Source organism: Tinamus guttatus, unplaced genomic scaffold (genome assembly GCF_059628265.1).
Source record: "Tinamus guttatus ecotype Peru unplaced genomic scaffold, ASM5962826v1 Tinamus_guttatus_pri_ptg000861l, whole genome shotgun sequence".
Lineage (NCBI taxonomy): Eukaryota > Metazoa > Chordata > Aves > Tinamiformes > Tinamidae > Tinamus > Tinamus guttatus.
The window spans coordinates 166,658-190,207 of NW_028289395.1; the positions used below are offsets into that span (position 1 = coordinate 166,658).

Here is a 23,550-nt window from a genome sequence, read left to right on the forward strand (position 1 = left end):
ATGGGCAAACTTCTTCTGGAAACAGAGCTATAGACGATGGTAACTGCTAGTGACTTCCAGTCATCCCATGGGCGGTTTGCTCGGAAACAAGACAACTTTCAAGTCATTCTTTCACCTAAAGGGGCCCAGACACTTCTGAAGTCCTTGGCTGTGTTATTGCAGGCAGCAAAAGTATCTGAGCGCCTTCTCCAGAGGGCTGGTCTGAGCATACCTGGCTCTTGGTAGGTGTGTGATACGTTGTGCTCTATTACGACCTCGTGGACACTGGGATCAGGAACAAGGAAAGACTTGTTGTAAGGAGGTTTGAACTGCTGTGTCTCCTGGAAACCATCTCCAAAATCCCACCTGGAGAAACACACAAACCATGTCACGCTGCAAAGGAAATCCTGGGGAAATCCTTTCCCGGTTTCAGGGTTGCCCTTCATGTTCAGGGCTGGGGTATCAGTAACACCGCAGGGAAGCATAATGCCAAGTACCAAAGCAATAGCTGGGCTAACTGCAGAAGTGCAACAGAGATGAATACATCACTGGTAAGAAACAGAGGAACTCAATATTAAGCCAGTGTTGCAATCCTATAAAAAGACAATTATTTCAGGTCTGAAGTATATGTCCCAGCCAGCGTGGCTAAACCACACATCCCAGAATATCGACTGAACAAGACAGTACCTGAAGAACTGGCCACTTGGTTGGCCCCAAGGAGAGGAATAATGCAGGCAAGACTGGTAAGCCATGCGCAGCACGACCCTGAACTTGGCAACTTGCAAAGGACTCACAGGAACTGGGCATCCACGGCGGAATCAACACGGACTCGTGCCGTCAGCTCCACGGTGCTGTTCTGAGGGAGGACCGGCAGGACACCGAGCACCGTCAGGTTCTTCATCTTATTCATCATCTCCACCGTGACATTGTAGTTGACTGTGAAGTTACTGACGTGGTTGGATGCGGTGAGCTGGGAAGGACAGTGGGACAAAGAACGTGTTTGGGGTCACCTCGGCGTGCAGCCCTCTCCCGAGGGCAGCATCACACACCGAGGGGGTGAGCAGGGTGGGCGAGAGCAGCGTGTGGGGCAGGACGGCAGCAGCAACAGCCTGACCGGCCCGGGAAGCAGCACAGCCCGGCAGCTCTGCCACCTGCAGCGGCCACCTCCCAAGGGAGGCTGCTGGCCACCGCTTGGCCGGTTGTACCCAGCACGAGGACGGGGAGCTCCTCTCATCCCGAGCTGCCCTGGCTTTGCCAATGTCCCTTTGCCTGCGCTGTGGGCCCTGCACGCTGCTGTGCACGGGCGCTCGCTGACACCAAGGGGCTCCTGGGGACCGGGGCAGCTGCGAGGGCTCCGGGCACAGCGACCGGGGCACTCCACAAACCCAGCGTGCCCAGGGCTGCTGCAGCAGGCAGAGGGAGAGCAAGGGTGGGAGGAGAGCAAGGAAAGCAAGCGTGGACAGGCAAGAGACTGAAGGGGTCTGAGGGCAGCGGGATGCTCAACATTATCTAGGCAGGTGGCACTGACACGGCACCTAAAACAGGGCACCCTGTCACCTCCTCCATGCAGGAGAGCTCAGCCGCTGGCACAAGGGATTCTCCCACTGAGGGGAGTCTGCCCACCCCAGAATCACAGAATCATGGAATCCCAGAATCACAGAATGCTGAAGGTTGGAAGGGACCTCTAGAGATCATCTAGTCCAACCCCCTGCACACGCAGGGTCACCTAGAGCACGTGGCACAGGACTGCGTCCAAACGGGTTTGAAGATCTCCAGAGAAGGAGACTCCACAACCTCTCTGAGCAGCCTGTTCCAGTGCTCTGGCACCCTCATGTCAAGAAATTTTTCCTTAAGTTCCTGTGGAACCACCAGTGAAGAGAGGCCAGCTCCATCCTCCTCACTGCCTCCCTTGAGGTACTTCTAGACACTGCTCAGGTCCCCTCTCAGCCTTCTCTTCTCCAGCTGAACAGGCCCAGCTCCCTCAGCCTCTCCTCATAGGGCAGATGTTCCAGGCCCCTGATCATCCTCGTAGCCCTGCGCTGGCCTCTCTCCAGCAGCTCCACATCCCTCTTGTCCTGTGGGGCCCAGAACTGGAAGACAGAAGCCAGAGTCCTGTCTGCACCAGCAGAGAACAGGGCCGACACCAGGACAACCTGTGGCACAAGCCCGGCCCTGCCTGCGAGAGGCTCCTGTTTCGATGCTGCCTCTGGGCCCACGTCTCCCACAGAGCAAAGGGGCACCCGGGCACCCTGCGGGTCCAGTGCTGGAGAACAACACGGGGAGACCCTGGGGACAGAACGGAGAGTATGGAGAAAAGAGCAGAAAGCAAAGACAGAGTCAAGAAGAGAGTCAAGCTGGCAGCAGAGGAGGCCGCAAGAAGGAACTCTTGCTATTTGTGTTTGCAAGAGCAGCTCAGTGAGAAACAGCAGGCGAGCTCCTTAGCAGCATCCTGAAAACTGCCTCGAGCCAACCCAGCATAAACCTGCACTACTGCCGGCTCCCGAGCAGGGCAGGAGAGCTGCAGAAGCCTCTGCCTTCTCCTCTACCTCCTGCTCTTGCTGCTCGGTGTGTGGGATGAAATGGAAACCAGAACTGAAACGGTGTCATGGGAAAGGCCTTGGCTTACCGAAAGCTTGTACACAGCTGGGCTTTGGTAGATAACGTTGAAGACAACGTTGTAAAAAGTGAAAGATGGCTTATCATCTACCGTCCACTGGAAAGTCACATCTGAGCCAGCTTCCATCATGGGCACGTAGCTCTGAAAGGCAGGAGGACACTTTACACCAGGGCAGGAGAAAAGCATGCGCAGCGCGTCGCAGACCTGCAGCTCGACGAGAGCGGGGACAGAGCCAGGCTGAGGAGTGTTCTGTGGCTGAGCCACGCAGGAAAAACCTCCCACCTCCTTCACCACGTAGGGAAAAACCGCCTCTAACTCCTCACTATGCTGCAGTGTGAGGTTTTATAGAAGCATATGTAAAGTATATAAAACTTCCTGCTCTGATCCTGATTCTGCTGCATTTTGCTGCTCACTCTCTCCACATCACTATTCTGCTCAGAAATGTGACAGTCTGAGTCTGCAGGTTGCTCCAGAAAGTCCATTATTCCTGTATTTCCATGTCACTTTTGCACCTGGGAGGCCGAGCTCCCGAGCGCGGCTCCGAGGTGCAGACCCAGACTCCACAAACCTGCAGCAGAGCTGGGAGCAGGACCCAGCCGCCGCTCTGCCCTCGTGGTCGGGTCTTTTCCTCACAGGCTGAAAAGCTTCTGAAATCCTCAGAGACGATTCAGCTTTAGCTGCTCTGACCCTCGGCCCTTGATGGTGCTTGACCCCAAGGCTAAAATGGTTCATCTGCCCCGAGCGGGGCAGGCCCTTCGTCACTCCCACAGTGTCCCCTACACAGACGGTGGCAGCCAGGGACCCGACACTGACAGGCATTGCAGGGACAGGGTTCTGCCGTAAGCAGCGAGAGATTAAACAGAGCATCGGGCAGGCACGATGGGTATCAAACAGGCTCCTAGGCTTGGCTGTAGCTCTGGGGATGGGGTCTGAGGAAAAAAAAAACACCACAGACACCAGAACAAGTCCAAGACTTTGACGAAGGGATGAAACACGTTTATAGTTTCAGCCAGCTGGCAGCAGGCTTCAACTGAGCACGTGGAAACGCCAAGGGAGTAACTACCTTGGCAAGTCAAAGCTAGCTGAACACTGGCGTTTGATAACGCATCTGTTTTTCTGAGCAACTCCCTAGGCAAACGGGAGGCCAGTGTTCCCCTGGCTGGAGGCACTGCCTCCCCTCGAGGGGATTCGGATGAGCAGCTGAGCTGCCCTCCTTCTCGAAGGCGTCAGTGTCCTCTGGCTCGTGCAGGTGCTGACAGCACGTGCACGGGAGCAGCACTCGGCAGCAAGCAGCGCTCTACCTTGACCCGTGTGGGCAGAGCCCTGATCCTCCCCATCGCTCAACCCCAGCAAACCAGTGGCTGAAAAGCCGCGACAGAGACTCACCACTCTTGTGTTCAGCAGGACTCTGCTCTCGGGGTCGGGGGTGGCTCTCAGCCCCCGGATGGGCTCCTCCACCTTCACGGTGACGGTGATGTTCTGGGAGCTCACGCTGTTCTCCGCGAGCAGCACGTGGGTGCTGAGCCCCTCCGGGAGGCCGCTCAGGCTGAGCGCCGCAAACCAGGTGTCGTTGGTCTCCCTGGCACAGGCTGCCACCAGCGGCGCCACCGCTGCGGGACAGGCCCCTTCGAAGGGGAAGGGACGATCGCCTCCCAGCCAGCTGGCCGTCGCGTTCACCCCCGAGGACAGCTTGACCACCAGGGTGGTGTGGTTGGACGGCACGTAGACCTTGCCGCCCTGCGGAGCCGGGTGGATGACACGCAGGCCTGACACCCGCGAGGTCACCCAGAAGCTGCAGGACAGGTTGGCACTGAAGACGCCGTTGTCCACGCTGGCGCTGACCGCGTAGCGTCCTGGCTGCTCCAGGCCCGCGTTGTGGGGGCTCAGCACGGGGACGAGCTGCTCCTCGGCATAGCGGACCCGCAGGGAGCAGGCGGTGCCCTCTGCCCAGGTGGCACCGCTGAGGCTGGCGGGCAGCTCCTGTGCCCACTCCGAGGAGTTTGTGCTTCGGAAGCTGAGTCTGGAAGAGGAGCTGGCACTTGGCTGGCACGGGAGGAGGAAGCCCAAGCCTGCGCTGTGCTGAATACTGAAGATATCCTTGGCCCTGACAGAGGTATTTGCTTCTCTGAATGTGACCTGCAAAGAGAGTAGACACTGGGGATTGATACGTGAAGCTCCGAGCTCTCAGCACCCAACTGTTGCCTGGGCAAGACAGCTGGATTCACCTTAGCCATTCCGAACCCAGCGTGCTAACGAGCAAGCCAGCTTTATGGCACTTCTCCCCTCCTCACATGCAATGGGGAGAGCCCAGGGAAGCGGCACAAAGCTGGAAACGGAGCCTTTGGCAACTGTACTACTGCAACGAATTACCAGGGGCAGATTAGCAGGGAGGGGAAGAGAGGAGGTGGTGGCCTGAGCTCTACCAGGTCTGCCAAGTATTCGGTGTGACACTGGGCAAATCACTTCATTCAAATGGACCTCAATTTCCCCATGTGCAAATTGGGTACAATAAAAACCACCCAGAGCAAACTTCTCCACCTATTCACTGGTTCCTGCAGCTAATAAACACTGACCAGGTATGGGGAGGAAGGGCCAGCTGGTATCGTAAAGAGAAATTCCTTGATGAGCTCATAACTAAGCTGGCTTTCATTGTGCTGGAGGGGAGCCGGGGCGGCACTGCTGGCAGAACTGTTGGTGCACTCTGTCGCGTTGCAGCAGTTGTTCAGCAACAAGCACAAATCCGTCAAACGACACCACTGGAAACCAGTAGGACATTCAAGGAGAGTCCAGTTCCCATCATCCTGCGAGGGGTGCAATGGGTTTGTGTCATTCTCCTGGTAATCTGGAAGAAATGAAAGAGAAAGCAAAGCTCACCGTTCTGACCAACAACACTCCTCGGGCATTTCCCCCTCATTCCAAACATGTTTTTTTCACTTTTTTTTTTTTTTCTCCCCACTTTGACTGAAGATGGCTCCACTCTTAGCAAAAGTGGTAACTTCATCCTGGAGCAATTTAAGACAAAATGTCTCCTCTAACGGAAAATTCACAAAGGTGCAAAGAGTATTTAAAAAAAAAAAAAAAAGGTTATTCTTACTGGAAAAGTGACTGAGCCAATTATCAAACTGAGAGAGATCTCTGCTCAAGTGAAAGCTGGCCCATGCAAAAGCAGATCTGGCTTTGACACTGAAAATGCATTAAGTGACTTTTCTTAAGTTAATGTTTCTATGTCAAAATATCAGTTTTTTCAGTGTCAAAAATATCCTTTTGTAACCAGCCAACCGTATGGCTACAGCAATCGTTACTGCTACAAAATTAATTGCTGCCAAAACTGTGACTATTGAGCTATTGTACAAGGAATCAAAGGCTTATGAGATTATCTCATCCATGAGGAAGAAATGGGCTCAGGAAAATGTTTTTCTTCATTAGCCCATGGGGTCAGATGGACCAGAATGCATTCCACTTTGATGTATCCTGTCTTCCCTGGTAAAATGAAAAGTATAGCTTAGAGGTGTGTTCACTTTTACAAGTTTCTTATGCTCCAGTTGTACTTCAAGCATTAAGACAGATCATAAAGCTGTAAGAAACCTTTTGGGATCCTTGTGGGGAAGAAATATCCCTACGTTGCAGTCGCTGATCAGCTCAAACTAAATGGAAACAGAGGCCTCTAGATCTCTAACTGCCACTCTGCGATACCCAGTTCATAGACTGTGCTTTAACTCACAGCTGGGGGACAAGACTGCCTGGAACTATTCTTAAATGACGGTTCATGAGAGCAAGAAGATCTCCTGCCTAAACAGGGAGGATCACAGGGAAAACTGGAAATTCCTCAAGGCATCTAGGGAAACAAGAATGCTTGTGCCGTGGAAGCGGTGGGAGATGGGTGTTCTCAGCAGCGCAGTCCGAGGGTTTGCACCATCCCTGCTACCGCTGCAGCTCCAGAACCTCCACCGGGCTCCTTCCCATACCCGATGAAGGACCATTACTGAGCTGCAGAGATGCCCTCTACTCATTACTCCTCTGCAACCACCTCTCATCTATAAATGTTCACACCTCCCAGTTTCACAGTTGTTCTGGCTGGCTCCAACGGGACCATTTTCACTCTGGCTGTGATCAACACAGTTGTGTTCTGCTCTTTCTAAGCACACTGGTTGATATAAAGCTCATCCACTCAGATTTGCCCTCTCTACGCTTCTCCAGGACACCCATTCCTCCCAGGCAAGCCCAGGCTATTCCACTATACACCCACACACTTTGTATTTGAGATTCTTCAAAAACAGAACCAAATCTCCAAGCTTTTAAGGTCAGTTTACAGCTTCTGCTTTAAAGAGGGAAGGTCACACACTCAGTTTGACACAGCCCTGGCGTCAGCAGCAGTGGAAACACTGAGGTGCTGGGGGGAGATCTCTCACCGTCTCTGTGCATCGGTCTGTGCACCTGGAACTTCACTGCCACGGGCTGAGGCAGCTCCCGCGTCATGAACTCCAGCGCAGTCAAAACGCCGTCGTGCCGGAACGCCAGCTCCGGGAACACCATCACCTGCGAGGAAACGCACGGCGCTCACGGACCCGGCTCCCCGGGGCTCCGCGCGCACGGCGCGACGCACAAACCCCTCTTACCTGCACAGCTTGCAGCGGAGCTGACAGCACATCCTCCCTCACGGTTTTCTCAGCTTCATGAGTGTCAAACACAGGGTCTCCCACGTAAAAGTTTTTGGCATTTAGGAGAATTCCTGTTTTCAGGGGACATTCGAACAAAGCCCATGAGAGTCGGCAGGGCCTGGGGCTGCTCCCAGCCTGCTCCCTCCGCAGACACTGCCTGGGATCTGTGACTGCAGCTTCACTGGCGCAGCAGCAGCTGCTCTAATGCTGTAGCTACTTTCTTCTTCTTCCAAATGTTTTGATTTCTTTCCCATCCTGCATAATTAATGCATCCGTGCAATTCTCCGTGCAGTAAACAGTGCAATTCCCATCAATTTTGATTTCTACAAACTCTGCAAACACTTCTTCCTTCCAGCACCCCAAGATTTGCTTTGAACTTTTGAGCATGAGAAGCACTCCCATCTTCCCCATTCCCCCTGGGCTCCACAGAAAACGTGGCCAGGGCCACCTGATTTTCATCAGCACTGGATAGTTCTGGCTTTTTCACATCCAGGTCAGTCTCTGGGGACTGAACACGACCCGTCAATGCTGTCCCTCCTTCCAGAGCCAGTGGGCCCTTTGCTCCGCTCTGTCCTTTCCACCTTACCTGAATCATCTCCAATATTTGCTGCCCCTCTCCCTTCTCTTTCTTACTCTTTACCCTCCCCTTGCTGTTTTCTAGTCCTGGCTAGAAGACAGGAATGTATTTTCATGGCCAATCCCCTCTTCCAGCACTTTTATCTGGGAGCAGAGGGCTACTCAAGATGCAGGCACTGGCTCTTCTCCTATTTCCCAAGCTCCATCCAGAGTTTCTCTCTCCTCTCTACTTCTATTGATGGCAAAGACTAGAGAGGGCCGAGTTCTTCCTTTCGGCTGAGGCCAAAGGAAAAGGGACAGAAAAGAGTTTAGACTGCAGAAAGGGAGAACTGGGGACCTTCTTGAGGGGTCCCTGAGGCTGCCTAGGAAAGCAGAATTGCCAACACAGGAGGTTTCTGGCAATAGGGCAGTCAAGCATCTGCTGGTGATATCGTGGGTGTCCCCAGCCCCACTTGGCCTGGGGCAATGGCCTGGATGACATTCTCCATGCAGGCTTATTTTTCCTTGTCACCCACCACTAAATACCCACCGACCCGTGCCACCTGACAGCAGGACAGAAGCAGGACCCACCTTTAGGCTTGTACTCGCACACGTAGCTGTGCTTGGCCATGCACAGGTCCGTGTTACACTGGCCCGTTGGGCCCATCCGGACACAGTGGTCGGCATTTGATGGATGGGGTTCTCCTGGCAGCCAATTCTGACAGCTCTCCAAATTAAATCCTTCACCACTCTGTTGTGCTCCAGTGCTTGCAAAATCATTGAATCCAATCCAGACGTCAAGGCTCCTTCAGAAAAAAACGGGGAGGGAAGAGTACGTCAGGAAATCATGAGTTTTAGAAAGGCCCGGGACAGATGCCATCCATAGTTCTCAATGAAAATAATAACCTTAACAACAACAGCTTCATCGGGTGCCACTGGCTACATTTAACTTTTTAATTACTAAAGGATTTCAACATTCATTCCACCACCAGGAGCCATCTCTTCAGTCACAGTCTCCTTGCTGGCACACCATGCTGCTGCCCAGCAGCCTTTCAAACCATTGCCCTAAGGGCTACAGAGGGCCCCTGTCCCCTGCCACACCACGGGGACACCTGGGAGAGAGAAAACCCTCCCAGGGTCACTGTCGATTTGGACTCCTGGCAACTACTGCCTGCAACTTGAATGACCCTTCCCAAAACTCAGCTCTCCCTCAGGCTACAGGTGCAGCCAGTTGAAGGCTCTGGATTAAGGTGCCAACTCCCATAACAGGGGAATTGGCCTCACCTGCTAACGAAGGGAGAGCAGGTTGCCCTGGAGGTCAGAACCCCCAGGGAGGGTTGTGGGCTAAAAGGACCCTCACGTGTACAGTCAGGACTGAAGAGGCGGAATGTGGTCACCCAGAACCATCTGAAAGAGTTGTGTCCTGTAAAAACCTGTGCTTCACCTCCGGAGACCTGGGAATTTGCCACCAGTCCCCTCTCTCACACAAGTGGCACTAGCGCATGGCCAGGGACAGGTCTCGGCTTGTGTCAGCCACGGGGTCCCCCGTCCAAAGCAGCAGATCTTCGAGGCAGCTGCTGGGAGGTGACACACGTTCCTCAGCCACCCCCGCACTGCAGGGACCCTGGGGCACAGGACAGCAGCGGCAGAGGCTCGGGCACTGCAGGGACATGAGCCCCTGACGCAGGGGAATGTGCTAGGATCATTTCAGGAAAATGAAACGTCCCTTCCACATTTGGAAACTGAATCTCAGTGGAGATTCTGGTGGAAAGTGTTGAGCGGTCTTTAGAGCCACAAACAGCCTGGACGACTGTTTCTAATCGCACCCAACAGCAAGGGAGCCATTTGTTCCATGGTAACGTCTAGAGGGAAGGGCCTTGGTGGGCACCCTCAACCCCAGCGTCTCCTCCACAGGCTCCTTCAGGCTGCAATGGATCCTGCTCTGGCCTTGCCCCTCGGCTCCGACGCGCTCGCGGGATGGTACAAGCTGCTCTGCAGAAAGCAGACGGATGTAATTGGTGTCTCTCCACCGCGAGGCTCCTGCCAGATGAAATGATTAATGAGGTCATGCTGAAAAACGACGATGAAAATAACTGCTCTGTGAATCAGTAGTTTTCTTTGCAAATAAGATTAAAGAATAAATAACCACTGTGCTCTGCTCCTGAAACACTGGCAGGGATTAGGAAGAATGGGTTAGGAAACCGCCTGTTTGCTGCCATCGGTAAAATCTGATAGTTTTTCCTTTTCTAATTCCAGCTATGATCTAATTGCAAGTCATCAAAAAAGAAGCCCAACGAGGGCGGCTGCCTGGGCTGCTGCCCACCCCGGCCTGGCCAGTGCCCCAAAGAGCAACGGGGGGACCCGACCATCCTCACAGGAAGCAAAGTGCAGGGAAAGGGCTGCGGGGAGCAGCAGGACCAAGCGCAGGGCTCGGAGCAAGGAATGGGAGCGCCAGGAGCTGCTCCCGCTGCTCCCGAGGAGGGAAGGGGGCCGTTCCCGCACGGGCTGCTCCTGGGGAGGTGACCAAGTGACAGGAGCAGAGGAGAGAAGAGCGAGGTCCTTGCTGCTGCAGGCTCTAATGGGAAACAGATTTCTGCTTCTGTCATTTTCCCACAAGAAACTATGGAGGCTGCGTGTTCCAAAAACCCGGGGCTTGATTGTCTTTTATCGCTAGGGAAACCGCATCCTGGAACCATCTCATTCATGTTTATCTGAATGGATTAATAAAATAAATACATGAAATAAAGGGGGGCTGGGGAGGGAACAACGTGGAGCAGCAGCTGGGAAACAGCTTGGGCCGCTCATTCCCTTCCGAGGTCTCATGATTTCCTTGCAGTGCAGTCCACCAAAAGCCCCGCACGCAACGCCTGATAAATCAGCGCACCAAGTGGCCAGTTCCCAACCGCGGGAAGGGACGGGATCCTCTTCCCCGGAACGGGGAGCACATGTTTGTTGTCTCAGGATAAATCCCAGCGCGAAGGGAGCAGGGCGAGCGTGCAAGCCCGGGAGCAGGCGGCCTCGAGGCTGCGTCACGTGCAGCTGCGCTGCCCCGCGCTCGCTGCCCCGTGTTCCTTAGGAGGACGTCTCCAACAGCTGCATCTGGCAGTGCCCGCAGGGGCTGTCCGGCCCCGCGCAGCCCTCCTGGTCACCCTCCTCCGGAGATGCAGAACGGGCGTTTGGAAGGACGGATATAATCGAAAGCCGACGCTTTTGGTGCTGCCTGTTTACAAAGCCCGAGCCCTGCGGTGGAACCGATGTTGCTGGAGCGGGACACAGAGCGAGGAGCTGCTCGGGGTGGAATAAGGAGGGGAAGGTGTCTGCGCTTCAGCCTGCCTGGGAGGACGCGGGATTCCCAGCGGAGAGGCGGGATCACGGCGCGGCGGCCGCTCGGAGTCGCAGGGACACGGAGCGCTCAGGTGCTCAGCAAGGGCACCCTCCGGCTCGGCCAGGGGAGCCAGACGGGCTCCGCACACCAGCCCCTGCCCCATCCACGTGCAGTCTGAGATCCCGCTCCCCGCCTGGCTGCCGGGCGGCTCAGCCCAGGGCTCTTTGCCTCTCGCTGCGGCTCTCTGCAGCGTTTCAGATGCACCCCAGACACACACACAGGCGCCCACCAGCAGCAAACCCCCATTCCCAGGTCCAACTTCCAGTCTTTCCGCCCCCTTCCACTCCTTCCCCTCATGGCCGAGGCAGCCGAGCTCAGCTCTGCTCCTGCTCCCCGAGCACCCCCTGCGCCGCGGGCAGCACTCGGGTCCTCCCCGGGTCCCTCCGCAGCCGTAACCAGAGGGACACGAGACCGTCCCCAGCAACCTCCACCCCATCGCTCACCTGATCACGCGAGCGACCAGGAAGCTCTGGATGTCGGGGCTGCTCACGAAGGCCAGCTCGCCGCCGCCGTGCTCCTGGCAGTGCTGCTGCGCCTCCAGCCACTCGGCCTTCTCCACCACCAGCTGGTAGCAGTGGTTATTGCCCGGGAACACCAAGCCGCCCGCGGGGCAGAGCGGGTGAACTGCTGCGTGCCAAAGGAAACGCACACGTGAGCTCCCAGCCATGGGCCCGCACGTGCCAACCCCGTCACACGGCCCCCAGGGAGGCTGCGAGGTACCGGGCAGGCCGGGGTGCTCAGCACTGCCCTGAGGCACATCTGCCGGGTCCGGAATTCACCCCTCAGCTTGTGACACCAGGATGAACGCGCGGTGCTGCCGGCCATTACCTCGCACACGTGCCACGCTGGAATTTCATGCTGGAATGGCATGGGGCCCTTTCACGGTACATAAAAAGAGACTAACCCAGAGGAATGGAGAGGATGAGGAACGACGCAGGGACGCCAGGCACCGAGCTGGTAAAACGCCGATGGGCTCCGTGCACACAGAGCAACAGCCACGCAGGGCAGATCCAACCCACAGCAGGGAGCAAAACCGTACCACAAAACCAGCCCACGGACTGCACGGAGCAGGGGTGCGAGGTGCCTGCAGTGTCCTGCTCGTTCTGAAGCCAGTCAGTCCAATCTGGTGCCAATCTCACTCCGCACAGCCCTGTTCCCGGCACAGTACGAAGCCAACGGCTGCCTGAGCCCACAGGCTGAGGTGTGGGGCTGCACGGAGTACGCGGGGCTGCACAGAGCGTGCAGGGCTGCATGGATTGCATGGAGCTGCACGGGGCATGCAGGGCTGCACAGAGTGTGCTCGGCTGCACGGAGCATGCAGGGTGGCATGGAGCATGCAGGGCTGCACGGACCATGCAGGGCTGCACGGAGCACGCTCGGCTGCACGGAGCGCACGGGGCTGCATGGAGCATGCAGGGCTGCACGGAGTGCATGGGGCTGCACGGAGCATGCGGGGTTGCACGGAGCATGCAGGGCTGCACGGACCATGCAGGGCTGCACAGAGCATGCAGGGCTGCACGGAGCAGGCAGGGGCCCAAGGGCCAGCGCTCGGCGCCATCCCCTCCGCGCCGCCCCGCTCACCTCGGCGCAGCTCCGCGGGCTCTGCGGTGATGCTGTAGGTCACCGCGAGGCCGGTGCCACCTCTGTTGCGGATCCGGATGTCCAGACTCTCGTTTGCCTTGACCAGGGAAGGGCACTGCAGCTCTATCTCCTGGGGTGAAGCCACCACCTCAATTTCCGCCTGCACGTAGGAGACTTTAGCGCCCACAAAGAGGGTGGCAGTGACATTGTACCGTCCGGGTAAGACATAGGTGTGGACAGCTGCATTCCCAGTGGTGTTGAGAACCTCTGAGTGGTCCCCAAAATCCCACTGTAAAGTGCTGACAGCAACGGGAATACTGATATTGAAGAGCACGGGCTGCTGAAGGCTGTACCGGGGCTGAAGTCCTGTGAAAGATGCAAACAGCTGTGCCTGGAAGGGAGAGGGGACGAGGGACGGTCCATCGCAGACCTGCCCGGACAAGTGCTCAGTGCAAAACGGCAAACAGTCGGAGGAAGAGTTCGGTTCGTGGGCGCTGCCACACAAACACAGCCCCTGCGCGCTGAAGCCTCCATAGTCCTGGTCTTCGGCGTAGCAGAGGGCACTGCAGGTCTCCTCAGTGAGGTTCCCAGGGAAGAGAGGCGTGAAGAGGATGATGAACTCAGCCTCCCCGTGTCGTTGCTCGTCAGACATGCTATATATTGAGCTCCTGGGGGAGAGAACAGAGGATCTGCTTGCAAAAAGCCCTGTGAAGCCATGACTTGGTGGAACCCCACGAGGGACACCACCCTGCCTCTGTGAAGGGTCTTCTCCCAGGCAATTTCCCCAAGCATTTCCTTTTTCAGTCTTGTCTGGCAAGTTTTTGATCCCTTTGCAATGTTTTCTGGTCTCTTGAAATCCCCAGGTCTCTTGAAATCCCCAGGATTTCAAGAACCTGCTCAAAGCTGGGCAAGTTCTGAAACGCTTGAGGATGGCAGCTTAAGGCTGGAGGTCGGCCAGGGAGAAGCATCTGATGCTTGTTTGAAGCTCAGTGTGTAACGAGTTGGCTGATCTCAGCCCTGGCGCGACCGATGACCCCATCCTCAAGGCATCACCAGAGCGCAGTCACACATTAGCATTACTCGTTTAATTAGAGCAGCAGCAGCAACGTAAGGGATAGAGAGCTCTGGACAGGCAAAGCCCTGGGAGGCTCCTTACCACAAGTGGCACTGATGAAGGAAATGTTGAAGAGAGAAAGGTTTGCCACTTCAGGGGGGTGGGCACATCTTGTGTCTGCTGCCTGAAGAACTTTAACTCTTCTGTCTTCCACCCAGCGGGGCAACCAGGAAAGTTTGCAGTCACAAAAAAATGGATTCAAACTTAAGTTTCTGTAACGGAGAGATCAGAGCAGAGTTAGGCATTAGCTTGACAGCGGGAAGCACGTGCTGAGCGTTGATTACCCCAACGTGCAGGTCCCTCACTGCTCCCATCCGCAGCGCTCCAGTGCAGTGCTTCAGAGGGAGCTGCCAGGGGAGTTAATGAATAGGGAATCAAGCAATAATTAACATGATTTTTCTAGAGGCTAGAATTAGGCAAGTACTCCAAGTACATTTTTCTCCTCTACAAATAATTGTTGCAATTAGAAGTAAATTACAGACATAATCTTATATTTAAAATAGTCTGCCATCTAACAGCCATTGGATGTAATGGCAGCCTATGGAGCTAAGGGAGCCTATTTACAGCTCCATTAAAAAATAGCTAAGAGAGTAAAATTGATCTGTCAAAAAGAAATGCAAAAGCAATGACAATCTTTCCATGTGGCAGTTTATTGAATAGATGGAAACTTTAATTGCAGCCAAGTTTGATCCAAATTGCAGCCTTTGGCATTCAGCTGTGAGCGGGACAGAGATGGAAGGATGTTTATTTAGCTGACGCCGGCTGGGCTGGGCTGCCGCAGGGGTTGAACCCAGCCTTTCTTATACTAAAAGCATCACTTCGCAGGCCAGCCTTGGTAGCAGGGACAGACTCACCAGCAGCTAATACAGATCTCCTCTATCTTTTCATTGCCCTTTATAAATGAAAATGCAGAGCAGAAAATGCCCTTTGTGCTCTGTCTGCAGGGAGAACGTGTGGCCGAGCTCTCCTCTTGCTCCCTTCCAAGGTTCATCCCTCGGCATGTTCAGATACAGAGCTGCCATTCTGCAACGTGCTTCCCTGCAGTTCCTGGAATTGTGTGGCATTACTTTGCCTCCCTTCACACCCCATCGGCACAGACTGTAATTAATTCAGCTGAAAACCCTTGTAAGAACCTGAATTGCTTAGGGCAAATGTCTTCAAGTGCCTTCAAGTGATTCGGACACTTCCATAAGGCTCTCCTGTGTTGCAGGTCAGTGCCCTTTACCCCAGGTCTCCTGTTCCAAAGTGTGACCGTACAAACAGGAACAGTAAGAGCAGCCTGGAGCGTGGCCAACAACAACCTCTGCAAAGATGCTGTGGGACAGAAGTGGGGGAGCCACGGAGGTAGCAGCAGAACTTGGGGATACTCAGGAGACAGGGAAGAGGTCAGGCTTGAAGAGCACCGACAAGACCCAGGAGGAGAACAGAGCTTGAAGAAGCCAGAGAGAGTTGGAAATGCAGCTGCAGGGCCTGGGGAGGGCGAGGAAGCAGCAGTTGGAGAAGGCAACATCAGAGAGGCCTGGTAACGAAAAAGTGGGAGTCAGCGGATCCGCTCATCCCCGCACAGCAGAGCAGCAGCCAAGCACCGATCCAGCCGCCCTCCGGCAGCGCCGCCGTCCCCTCGGCTCGCAGGCTTGGACAGCGCCGAGGAAAGACGGGGCTTGGTGAGTGTCCCACGCGCACCGAGGCGGCGCGGGGCCCGCGGGCTGAGGGTTTCCGAGCCCCCCACGGGGAAGTCTCCGCTCGACGAGGGCTGCTGCAGGGGCTGGGGACGTCCCCCCGCCTCCCCAAGGCATCCCACCCCCTGGAAAGGGAAGGGCCACCCTAGGACAGCTCTGCACAGAGAACTGCAGGACAGAGAGAACTTACATTTCACTTAAATTAAATAAATTATCAAATATTCCATCTTCTAATGTAGAAATCTTGTTGTGGCTTATATCTCTGAAAAAGAAGGAAATCAAAAAGGAGAGTTTAGTAACTGCTGTTCATGCTTGTAACACCTTCCTGGTCAACAAACAGGATCTCTGCTCAGGGACTGGTTACCCTCTGGACACCCTGAGTGACAAAAGCCACTTGCATGTGTCCAACTCCTTCCGTGAGTCCCTCTCCTTCCAGATTTTGAGACGTAAACCAGGAGGGCTGTTGGGGCTGTCTGCTACTCTGCTAGAACCACCAACCTGCGTTTTGGTGCTGCCTGTGCTGCTGCCTCTTTGGATCTTTGGAAGAACAGTTGAGTTCTTAAACCCAGCTGATCTTCTCGAGGAGGTTCACTGGCATCTTGACAGCACAGCTGTACCATCCCCTCCATGTCCTGACCCACGCCTGGTGACAGACCTGGTTCTTTGCTGCTTGCCCCAGTCTCACCTCCTATCTGGCAGCAGAGCCATGCAAACCCTGCCCTGTCCTGTGAAGGCCACCGAGGGAATGATCATTCCCCAGGCTGGAGGCCCTGGGGGAGGAATCCACGGGAACGTGTGCCCGGGCTCCACGGATCGACCGGGCAGGAACGGGGCCAGCGCAGGAAACCCCAGGGTGGGTTTAGGCACCAGCTCCCGAGCGCCCTCCGAGCTCCTCCGCTCGGCTCGCGCGCTCTCCCAGATCCTCAGCTGCAGCATCTGCAGCCTCTACTTACAGTTTAGCCAGAGAAGTCAGGCTTTTGAACGTCTGAACATCTAGAACGCTGATCTTGTTACTGGAAAGATCCCTAGAGAAAGGAAACACAGTTTTCACTTATCATCCCACTTCATTTTGTCGTTCTCCCATTGCTGAGGCTTAGAAGAGCCCGTCTCCAACCTTAACCAGGCTCCAGACAGGAGGTTCTTGGTGTGTTAAAGCGGAGCAGGTTCTTCTAGCCAAACAAAACACCCTTCCCTGCATTTGCTGCATGTAGGACTAGCCCTATATGCACACCACTCTGTAGCACATTTAGAGCAATTACAGACATGACAAACGTGTCACTAGATTGCAGGCATCCTTTAAAAATTAATCAAGCCTACTGTATGTTCAAAGAAGTAATTGAGAGAGAATTTAAAGTAGCAATTAATTTATAAAGAAATTTCTCTAAAGAACTTTCATTTATAGTGCTGAAGAACTGATAATTAACTACAGAACTGATGCATTCAACTTTCAGTTTTTAGTATCTTTTTGTCTCTCTTTGAAAAAGCTTAAGAGAAAAGAAGTAACCAAAAATACTTTCTGTGCAGAATCTCCAGGAGAGATTTTCCCTATAAAAGGAATACTGCTTAAAACAATCTTTGATTGTTCCCTGTAACACTGAGAGCCTTCAGCTCATCCAAAGCAAAGCTGGCTCTTCTCTCCCAGTTGAGCTCGCTCAGGTCCAGGCAATGGTCATTGTCCTTCCAGGATTTCTGGAGAGCTCCCGGGAAGGGGACAGGGCCGGACTCGCCGTCCTGCTCCCTGCAGACACATTCCCCTGCACTGCAGCCCGCTCCCTTTCCCACCTCTTCTCCTAACCGCATCTCCTGTAATTTCTCCTCGCTGTCTCATCTTCTATTTTTACCCCTTAATTCAATTCCTTTTTGTTTAGATCTGACATTTAAACTTTACATTTAGACTAAATTCAGCGGCATGTAAAGGCTTACGCCAAACTGCCAGAAAAATTACTTATGATTCTGGGAAACTGTGAGGCTAAGTAACGAGGATGTTTCTTTGCAAGGTGGGAGGTTATTCTTCCTGATTTTGCTGTCCAGGAGCTCTCTGCCAAGCTAAGAACCACCAACACCAGCGGGGAAGTCCAAGAATGTGCAAAATAGAAGTTCAACAAACACGAAGAAAAAGAGGACGGCAAAAATACCTAAGCAAGCCTCTATGTGGAGGACAGTGGGGACAGTAGGTGACAATGCCAAGGCCCTGCTGGCATGTCCCTGCACTGGAGTTCTGCTGGGCTGCGGTTACTGCAACCCGGTGCAGGAGCTGCCCAAACAGAAAACCCCAAACGAACGGACTCCGATTGAGGACTCCGAGGAACGACCCCGAGGATTCAGGAACCGCACCGGGAGGCTACGGATGATTCAGCGAAAAGCGGCTCTGGACCAGGTTGGAGCCCTCTGCCTCCTCCTGCGCCTCCCCGGACAGGGCCGCTCGCAGCAGGACGGAGCCTCCTCGTGTCCTGCAGGCCGGTGTTTGTCCCTGTCCCCATCCCAGCCTCCCGCTGCTTCCCAGGGCGGCCGTGAGCCCCATGGGGACAGACAGGGCTCCCTGGGGAGCGCGGGTGACCGCGAGGGTGACCGAGGGGGCGGCAGCGCTGGGGGACGCCCGTCCCGACGGCTGCTGCTCGAGCAGGGCCGGGTCCAGGCGGCCCCTTTGGCTACGAGCGGCCTCTGCCTTGGAGCGGGGCTGTGCGGAGGGGCCGGCGCCGCCGCCGTGTCCCACGTCCCCACGTCCTCCCCAGCCGGAGCCGCGTCCTCCGCGCGCAGCAGGCACTAGAGGGCAACACGCTGTTAGGTACGGACCGGAGCCGGACTCCCTGGCTCTTTTCCCGCTTTGCTTCCACGGTCTGAGGATGGATAGAGCTCCCAGGCTGCAACCTCCGCAGCAAGGGAGGCCACGAGGCTGGAGGAGGGACCGGCCCCGACCTCCGCCACCACCACAGGGGTCACCTGCCCTTAGCGGGGCTCCCTACCGCCCGCCTGCCTTCTCCCCTGCTTCCTCTCCAGATTGCATGGAAAAATAATATTAGGCCTTTCTGGCTTGGGAAAGATGGCTCTGAACCAAAGGAGGCTGCGGAATTTAAAAAAAAAAAGATGAGGAAAGAGCTACTGAGCAATAAAACCCCACACGGAGGCTGCGGGGCCGAGCTCAGCCTTTGGGTGCCACCAACTGCCACGACTCCGTTTTTCCAGCCCCCTGCCAGGCTGGAGAAACTTCGGAGCAGGTTGGAAGCGGAGCTGAAGCCAGCGGCAAGCGAGGCTGCCCAGAGCCCAGCGCTGAGCACGTCCAAAAGGGCACGGAAAGAAACGGCCTCTGGAAAGGGAGCAGCTCCTGCGGGAAGGTGAAGCTCTGAACATTTGGTAACGAGGGCATCGCTCCAAGCCCTGGGAGCCTTGAGCTCCATCCCAGCTCCGCTCGGCGCTCCCCGCGGCGCTGCCGGAGCCACGTGGCCGCTGCGGAGCGGGACCGGAGCGGCCCACGGCACCGGGCAAGGGGCTCCGGAGCAGCCCCGGCACCGGGAACAGCTCCCCGGGGAAATCCTGCGGGAAGGCGGCGGGAAGCAGCTCCGGGCCCGGCGCCGGCCGCTCGCTCCGTCCCTTCGCGGCGGGAGCGGCGGCTCCGCGGCCCCGCCGGCCGCCCCGGTTACCCCAGCGGTGCACGGGCTGCTTTTGGTGCGACGTGGGTTTTTTTTCTTTTAATTCCACAGAACATATAATGTCGAGCGGAGTATAGCACGCCTCCGCCTGCCAAGCCTGATGTCATGCTCTCATTATGTCATTTGTGGGCCCGCTCTGCCTTCGTTTCACAAAAAAACGGGAGGGAAGGGGGGCAGTGTTGGCTTGTGCCTTTCCCAGCCCTTTTGGAGCGTGGAGCCCGGCCAGGACAGTAATGCGAAAAGCATCCACAGCCTGGGAGAAGTGTCTGCGCGGAGAGCAGGCTGTGCGCAGGCCGCGGAGCCGCAGCGATCCGCTAAAAAAGGAGCCCCAGGACGATAAGCCACAAAAAAGCCGGGAGTCTTGGGGGTCAGGGAAGCTCCGGGGTGTTAGGGAAGGACGGATGCATCCCAACATCCTCGCAGCCTGCACGGAGCTTGCTGCAGAGCCTGCTAAGGGGCCAAAACCCTTTGGGACAGACGGTGTCCGGGCTCCCAGCCGGCAGCAGCTTCCCAAGCCAGGCTGGCCCCACGGGCTGCACATCCACGCGACCGAGGCTGAAGCCCTGGGGACGGGCTGAGCCCCGTTTGGGTCCCGTTCCTGCGTTTTAGCAGCGGGAATGGGTGCAAGGACGGAGGAACAGCTGGGCCCATGGGATCAAAGGTCCATCCTGCCTCATATCCCGTCCCCAGCTGTGGCCAGGAGACACACAAGCCAAGTGACCGGAGAGGAGAGCAATCCTTCCCCCGAACACCTGCCCGCTCCTGGCAACCGCCGACGGGGATCTCGGAGCCACAGACCGGATCGGACTGTGGTATTTAAGAGCCACCGAGAGCCGGGGCCTCCACGACCGGCTAACGCCTTCCTGCAACGCTGGGCTCCACGCGAGCCCACGGCAACAAGTTCCTCGACACGATCGGGTGCTCCAGGAACAAACCGCGGATCTGTGTAAACCCGCCAGCGGCAGCGCCTCCCCGCACGCGTTCCCGCACCGCGGACACTGCGGAACTGCCGCTATCCACCTTCCCGCCCCGCGTTCCAGAGCTCCTTCCCAGGCTGCCTCCGGCCTCTTTCCCAAGCGCAAGCCCCAGCACTAAGAGCTCCCTCTCCCCAACCTCACCAAATCGCACGTATTTCACCCCAGCAGCCTCCAAATTTCCCCTTTGGAATAACAAGGGTGCTCCGGCCCTGCCCATCCTAGAGCCCTGTTGTAACCTGGGGGAAGGGGCAGCGCTCGGAGCGAGGTGACAGACCTCGGCAGCCCTCGGGATGCAGCGTTCCCGGGGGACAAGGGACAGTGCCGCGAAGGGCAGCCCGTCCGGACCGCCCCGGTGCCCGGAGCGGCTGCAGAGCCGCCGAGCGCTCCAAGAGGTCCCCTCCGCAGCAGAAACGCTGCCTTAGGTTGCCATGGCAAACGCTCTTCCTTTTTCTGGGAATAAAAGACAACATGGTACCCTGTGCAACAGCGGTTTGTGCCGGTACTGCCTCACTTACATAATAGACTTTCCAGAAAACACGAGGAAAAGTCCTAGGTGTTTTTGCATGCCTGAGCCAGGAAAATCATGGTTTTCTGCTGATCTGATTCCTTTTTTGCTTCTTCTTTGGCTTGCACCTCTCCCAAGAAGCGCAGTGGAAGTCACGGTGCCTCTGCGCGGAGCAGGGAAGGGGGATTTATGATATGGATATTGGAAAAAACACAGTCTCGATTTGGGTTAGAGGAGGGCACCTGGGGGAGACGCTGCAGCCGGGCACAACGTGCGGGGACATCGCGGGTGGCAGGCGGTGGCAGCGGGTGCCACCAGCTCCCTGGTGCCAGCGGAGGCGGCAGGGAAGGGGCTTGCAGGGGTTTCATCACCAGCTACCGGTTTCAATCCCGCTGAAGCCGGGATTTTCCAAGGCTGAGAGATTCCAGCTCTCCAGTTCCACCGCACATCGCTGCCGAGAACTGAAGCATAACAGAAAAGGAAGGGGCCTTTCGCGGGCGGCTTTCCCGTGCTTCCCGTTTAACAGAAGGATCCTGTGAACCGACACATCCCGCCCTGGGGCTCCGCTGCAAACATGGGCACAGCACGAACACGGATGGATGGAGGGATGGAGGGATGGAAGGATGGAGGGATGGAGGGACGGAGGGACGGAGGGATGGAAGGATGGAGGGATGGAGGGATGGAGGGATGGAGGGATGGAAGGATGGAGGGATGGAGGGATGGAGGGATGGAGGGATGGAGGGATGGAGGGATGGAAGGATGGAGGGATGGAGGGATGGAGGGATGGAGGGATGGAGGGATGGAAGGATGGAAGGATGGAGGGATGGAGGGATGGAGGGATGGAAGGATGGAGGGATGGAGGGATGGAAGGATGGAGGGATGGAGGGATGGAGGGATGGAAGGATGGAGGGATGGAGGGATGGAAGGATGGAAGGATGGAGGGATGGAGGGATGGAAGGATGGAGGGATGGAGGGATGGAAGGATGGAGGGATGGAGGGATGGAGGGATGGAGGGATGGAGGGATGGAGGGATGGAAGGACGGAGGGATGGAAGGACGGAGGGATGGAAGGATGGAGGGATGGAAGGATGGAGGGATGGAGGGATGGAGGGATGGAGGGATGGAGGGACGGAGGGATGGAGGGATGGAGGGATGCAGCGCTGCCCGCGGAGCCGCCTCCTGCGCAGCTCCCCTTGAGGCTGTCCCCGCACAGTGACCATTGATTTGTTCCTTCGGAATTTACAAGTTCCACGTGCTGGCGCGGACCTCAGCTCTCTCAAGGAACTTGCCCGAAAAGCCTTGTTGTTTTTCCCAAATATTCACCTCAAAGAGAAACGTTTTCCTTCCCACAACAAAATCCTAACCGGGAGGTTGCAGGGGACACCGCAGCGTCGGATCCCTCTGCCGCTCCGGACATCCCGCTCTGCCCCGGAGCTGCCGCAGGGTCCGGTGCCTCCACGCGTGGCATTGGGACACTGTGTGTGGCATTGGGACACTGTGTGTGGCATTGGGACACTGTGTGTGGCGCTGCCGCCGGCGGCGTCCTCGCCCGGAGGCCGCGGGACTGGGATTCTCCCCGCGCGCGTACGCGCGCGGGGAGAATCCCGGTCCCGCGGCCTCCGGGCGAGGACGCCGCCGGCGGCAGCACCGGGACCCCGTCGGGCTGGGAACGCAGGGCTGGGAATGCGGCAGCCTCCAGGTGGGAGCCGCCGGGATGAGGCGCCGGGCAGGGATTTCTCCGCAGATTTTCCCAAATATGGTCACGCGTCGGAGTAGGGTTGGGGCCTCGCGAGGACACCGGTGCCGGGAGCCCCGGCCGGCTGCTCCCGCCTGATCCCAAGGGATCGTCGGGGTTGCTCCCGCCTGATCCAAAGGGATTGTCGGGGCTGCTCCTGCCTGATCCCAAGGGATCGTCAGGGACATTCCTACTTGCTTCCCAAGGGATCGTCGGGGCTGCTCCCGCCTGCTTCCCAAGAGATTGTTGGGGTCGCTCCCGCCTGATCCCAAGGGATCGTCAGGGCTGTTCCCACTTGCTTCCCAAGGGATTGTTGGGGTTGCTCCCGCCTGATCCAAAGGGATTGTCGGGGTCGCTCCCGCCAGCTTCCCAAGGGATCGTCTGGGTCGCTCCCATCTGATCCAAAGGGATTGTCGAGGTCGCTCCCGCCGGCTTCCCAAGGGATTGTTGGGGTCGCTCCCGCCTGATCCCAAGAGATCATCAGGGCCGTTCCCACTTGCTTCCCAAGGGATCGTTGGGGCCGCTCCCATCTGATCCCAAGGGATCGTCAGGGCCGTTCCCACCTGCTTCCCAAGGGATCGTCGGGGCTGCTCCTGCCTGATCCCAAGAGATCATCAGGGCCGTTCCCACTTGCTTCCCAAGGGATCGTCTGGGTCACTCCCGCCTGATCCAAAGGGATTGTCGGGGCTGCTCCCGCCTGATCCAAAGGGATTGTCGGGGTCGCTCCCGCCAGCTTCCCAAGGGATCAACGGGGCCGCTCCCATCTGATCCCAAGGGATCGTCAGGGCCGTTCCCACTTGCTTCCCAAGGGATCCCTGGGGCCCCAAGGGATCGCCGGGTCGCGCCGGCCCCCAGCTCCTCGCTCCGCACGCGGGCGCAGCGCGAGCAGGAGGGGGAGGCACCGCCGGCCTCCGCTCCCGGGGGCAGCAGGAGCTCCGAGGCGCTTTGGTGGCACCAGGAGCTCCCTTCCCCTGACAGCCACCACCGCAGACCCCCGCGAGCGCCCAGGTGCCATCGGCGACCAGGACACGTGCTGGAAGGTGACTTAAACCAGCGTAAAATAATGTTCGAAGCGCCACGCAGCCCCGATCCGCTCCTGTAACATCTTGCTGAAAGACT

The 23,550-nt window shown here is 56.8% G+C and overlaps 1 protein-coding gene across 1 annotated transcript in view; it reads right to left on the bottom strand.

Moving 5' to 3' along the window:
• The window catches only part of PKD1 (polycystin 1, transient receptor potential channel interacting), an 83,246-nt gene that overhangs the window by 33,424 nt on the left and 26,272 nt on the right, over positions 1-23,550 (bottom strand). The window contains 14 exon segments of the mRNA XM_088537735.1: positions 212-345; positions 774-949; positions 2,606-2,737; positions 3,983-4,732; positions 5,170-5,438; positions 7,006-7,132; positions 7,213-7,325; positions 8,401-8,615; positions 11,638-11,821; positions 12,776-13,405; positions 13,408-13,443; positions 13,932-14,101; positions 15,759-15,830; positions 16,522-16,593. Of these exon segments, the coding sequence (XP_088393861.1) occupies positions 212-345; positions 774-949; positions 2,606-2,737; positions 3,983-4,732; positions 5,170-5,438; positions 7,006-7,132; positions 7,213-7,325; positions 8,401-8,615; positions 11,638-11,821; positions 12,776-13,405; positions 13,408-13,443; positions 13,932-14,101; positions 15,759-15,830; positions 16,522-16,593 (3,080 nt within the window).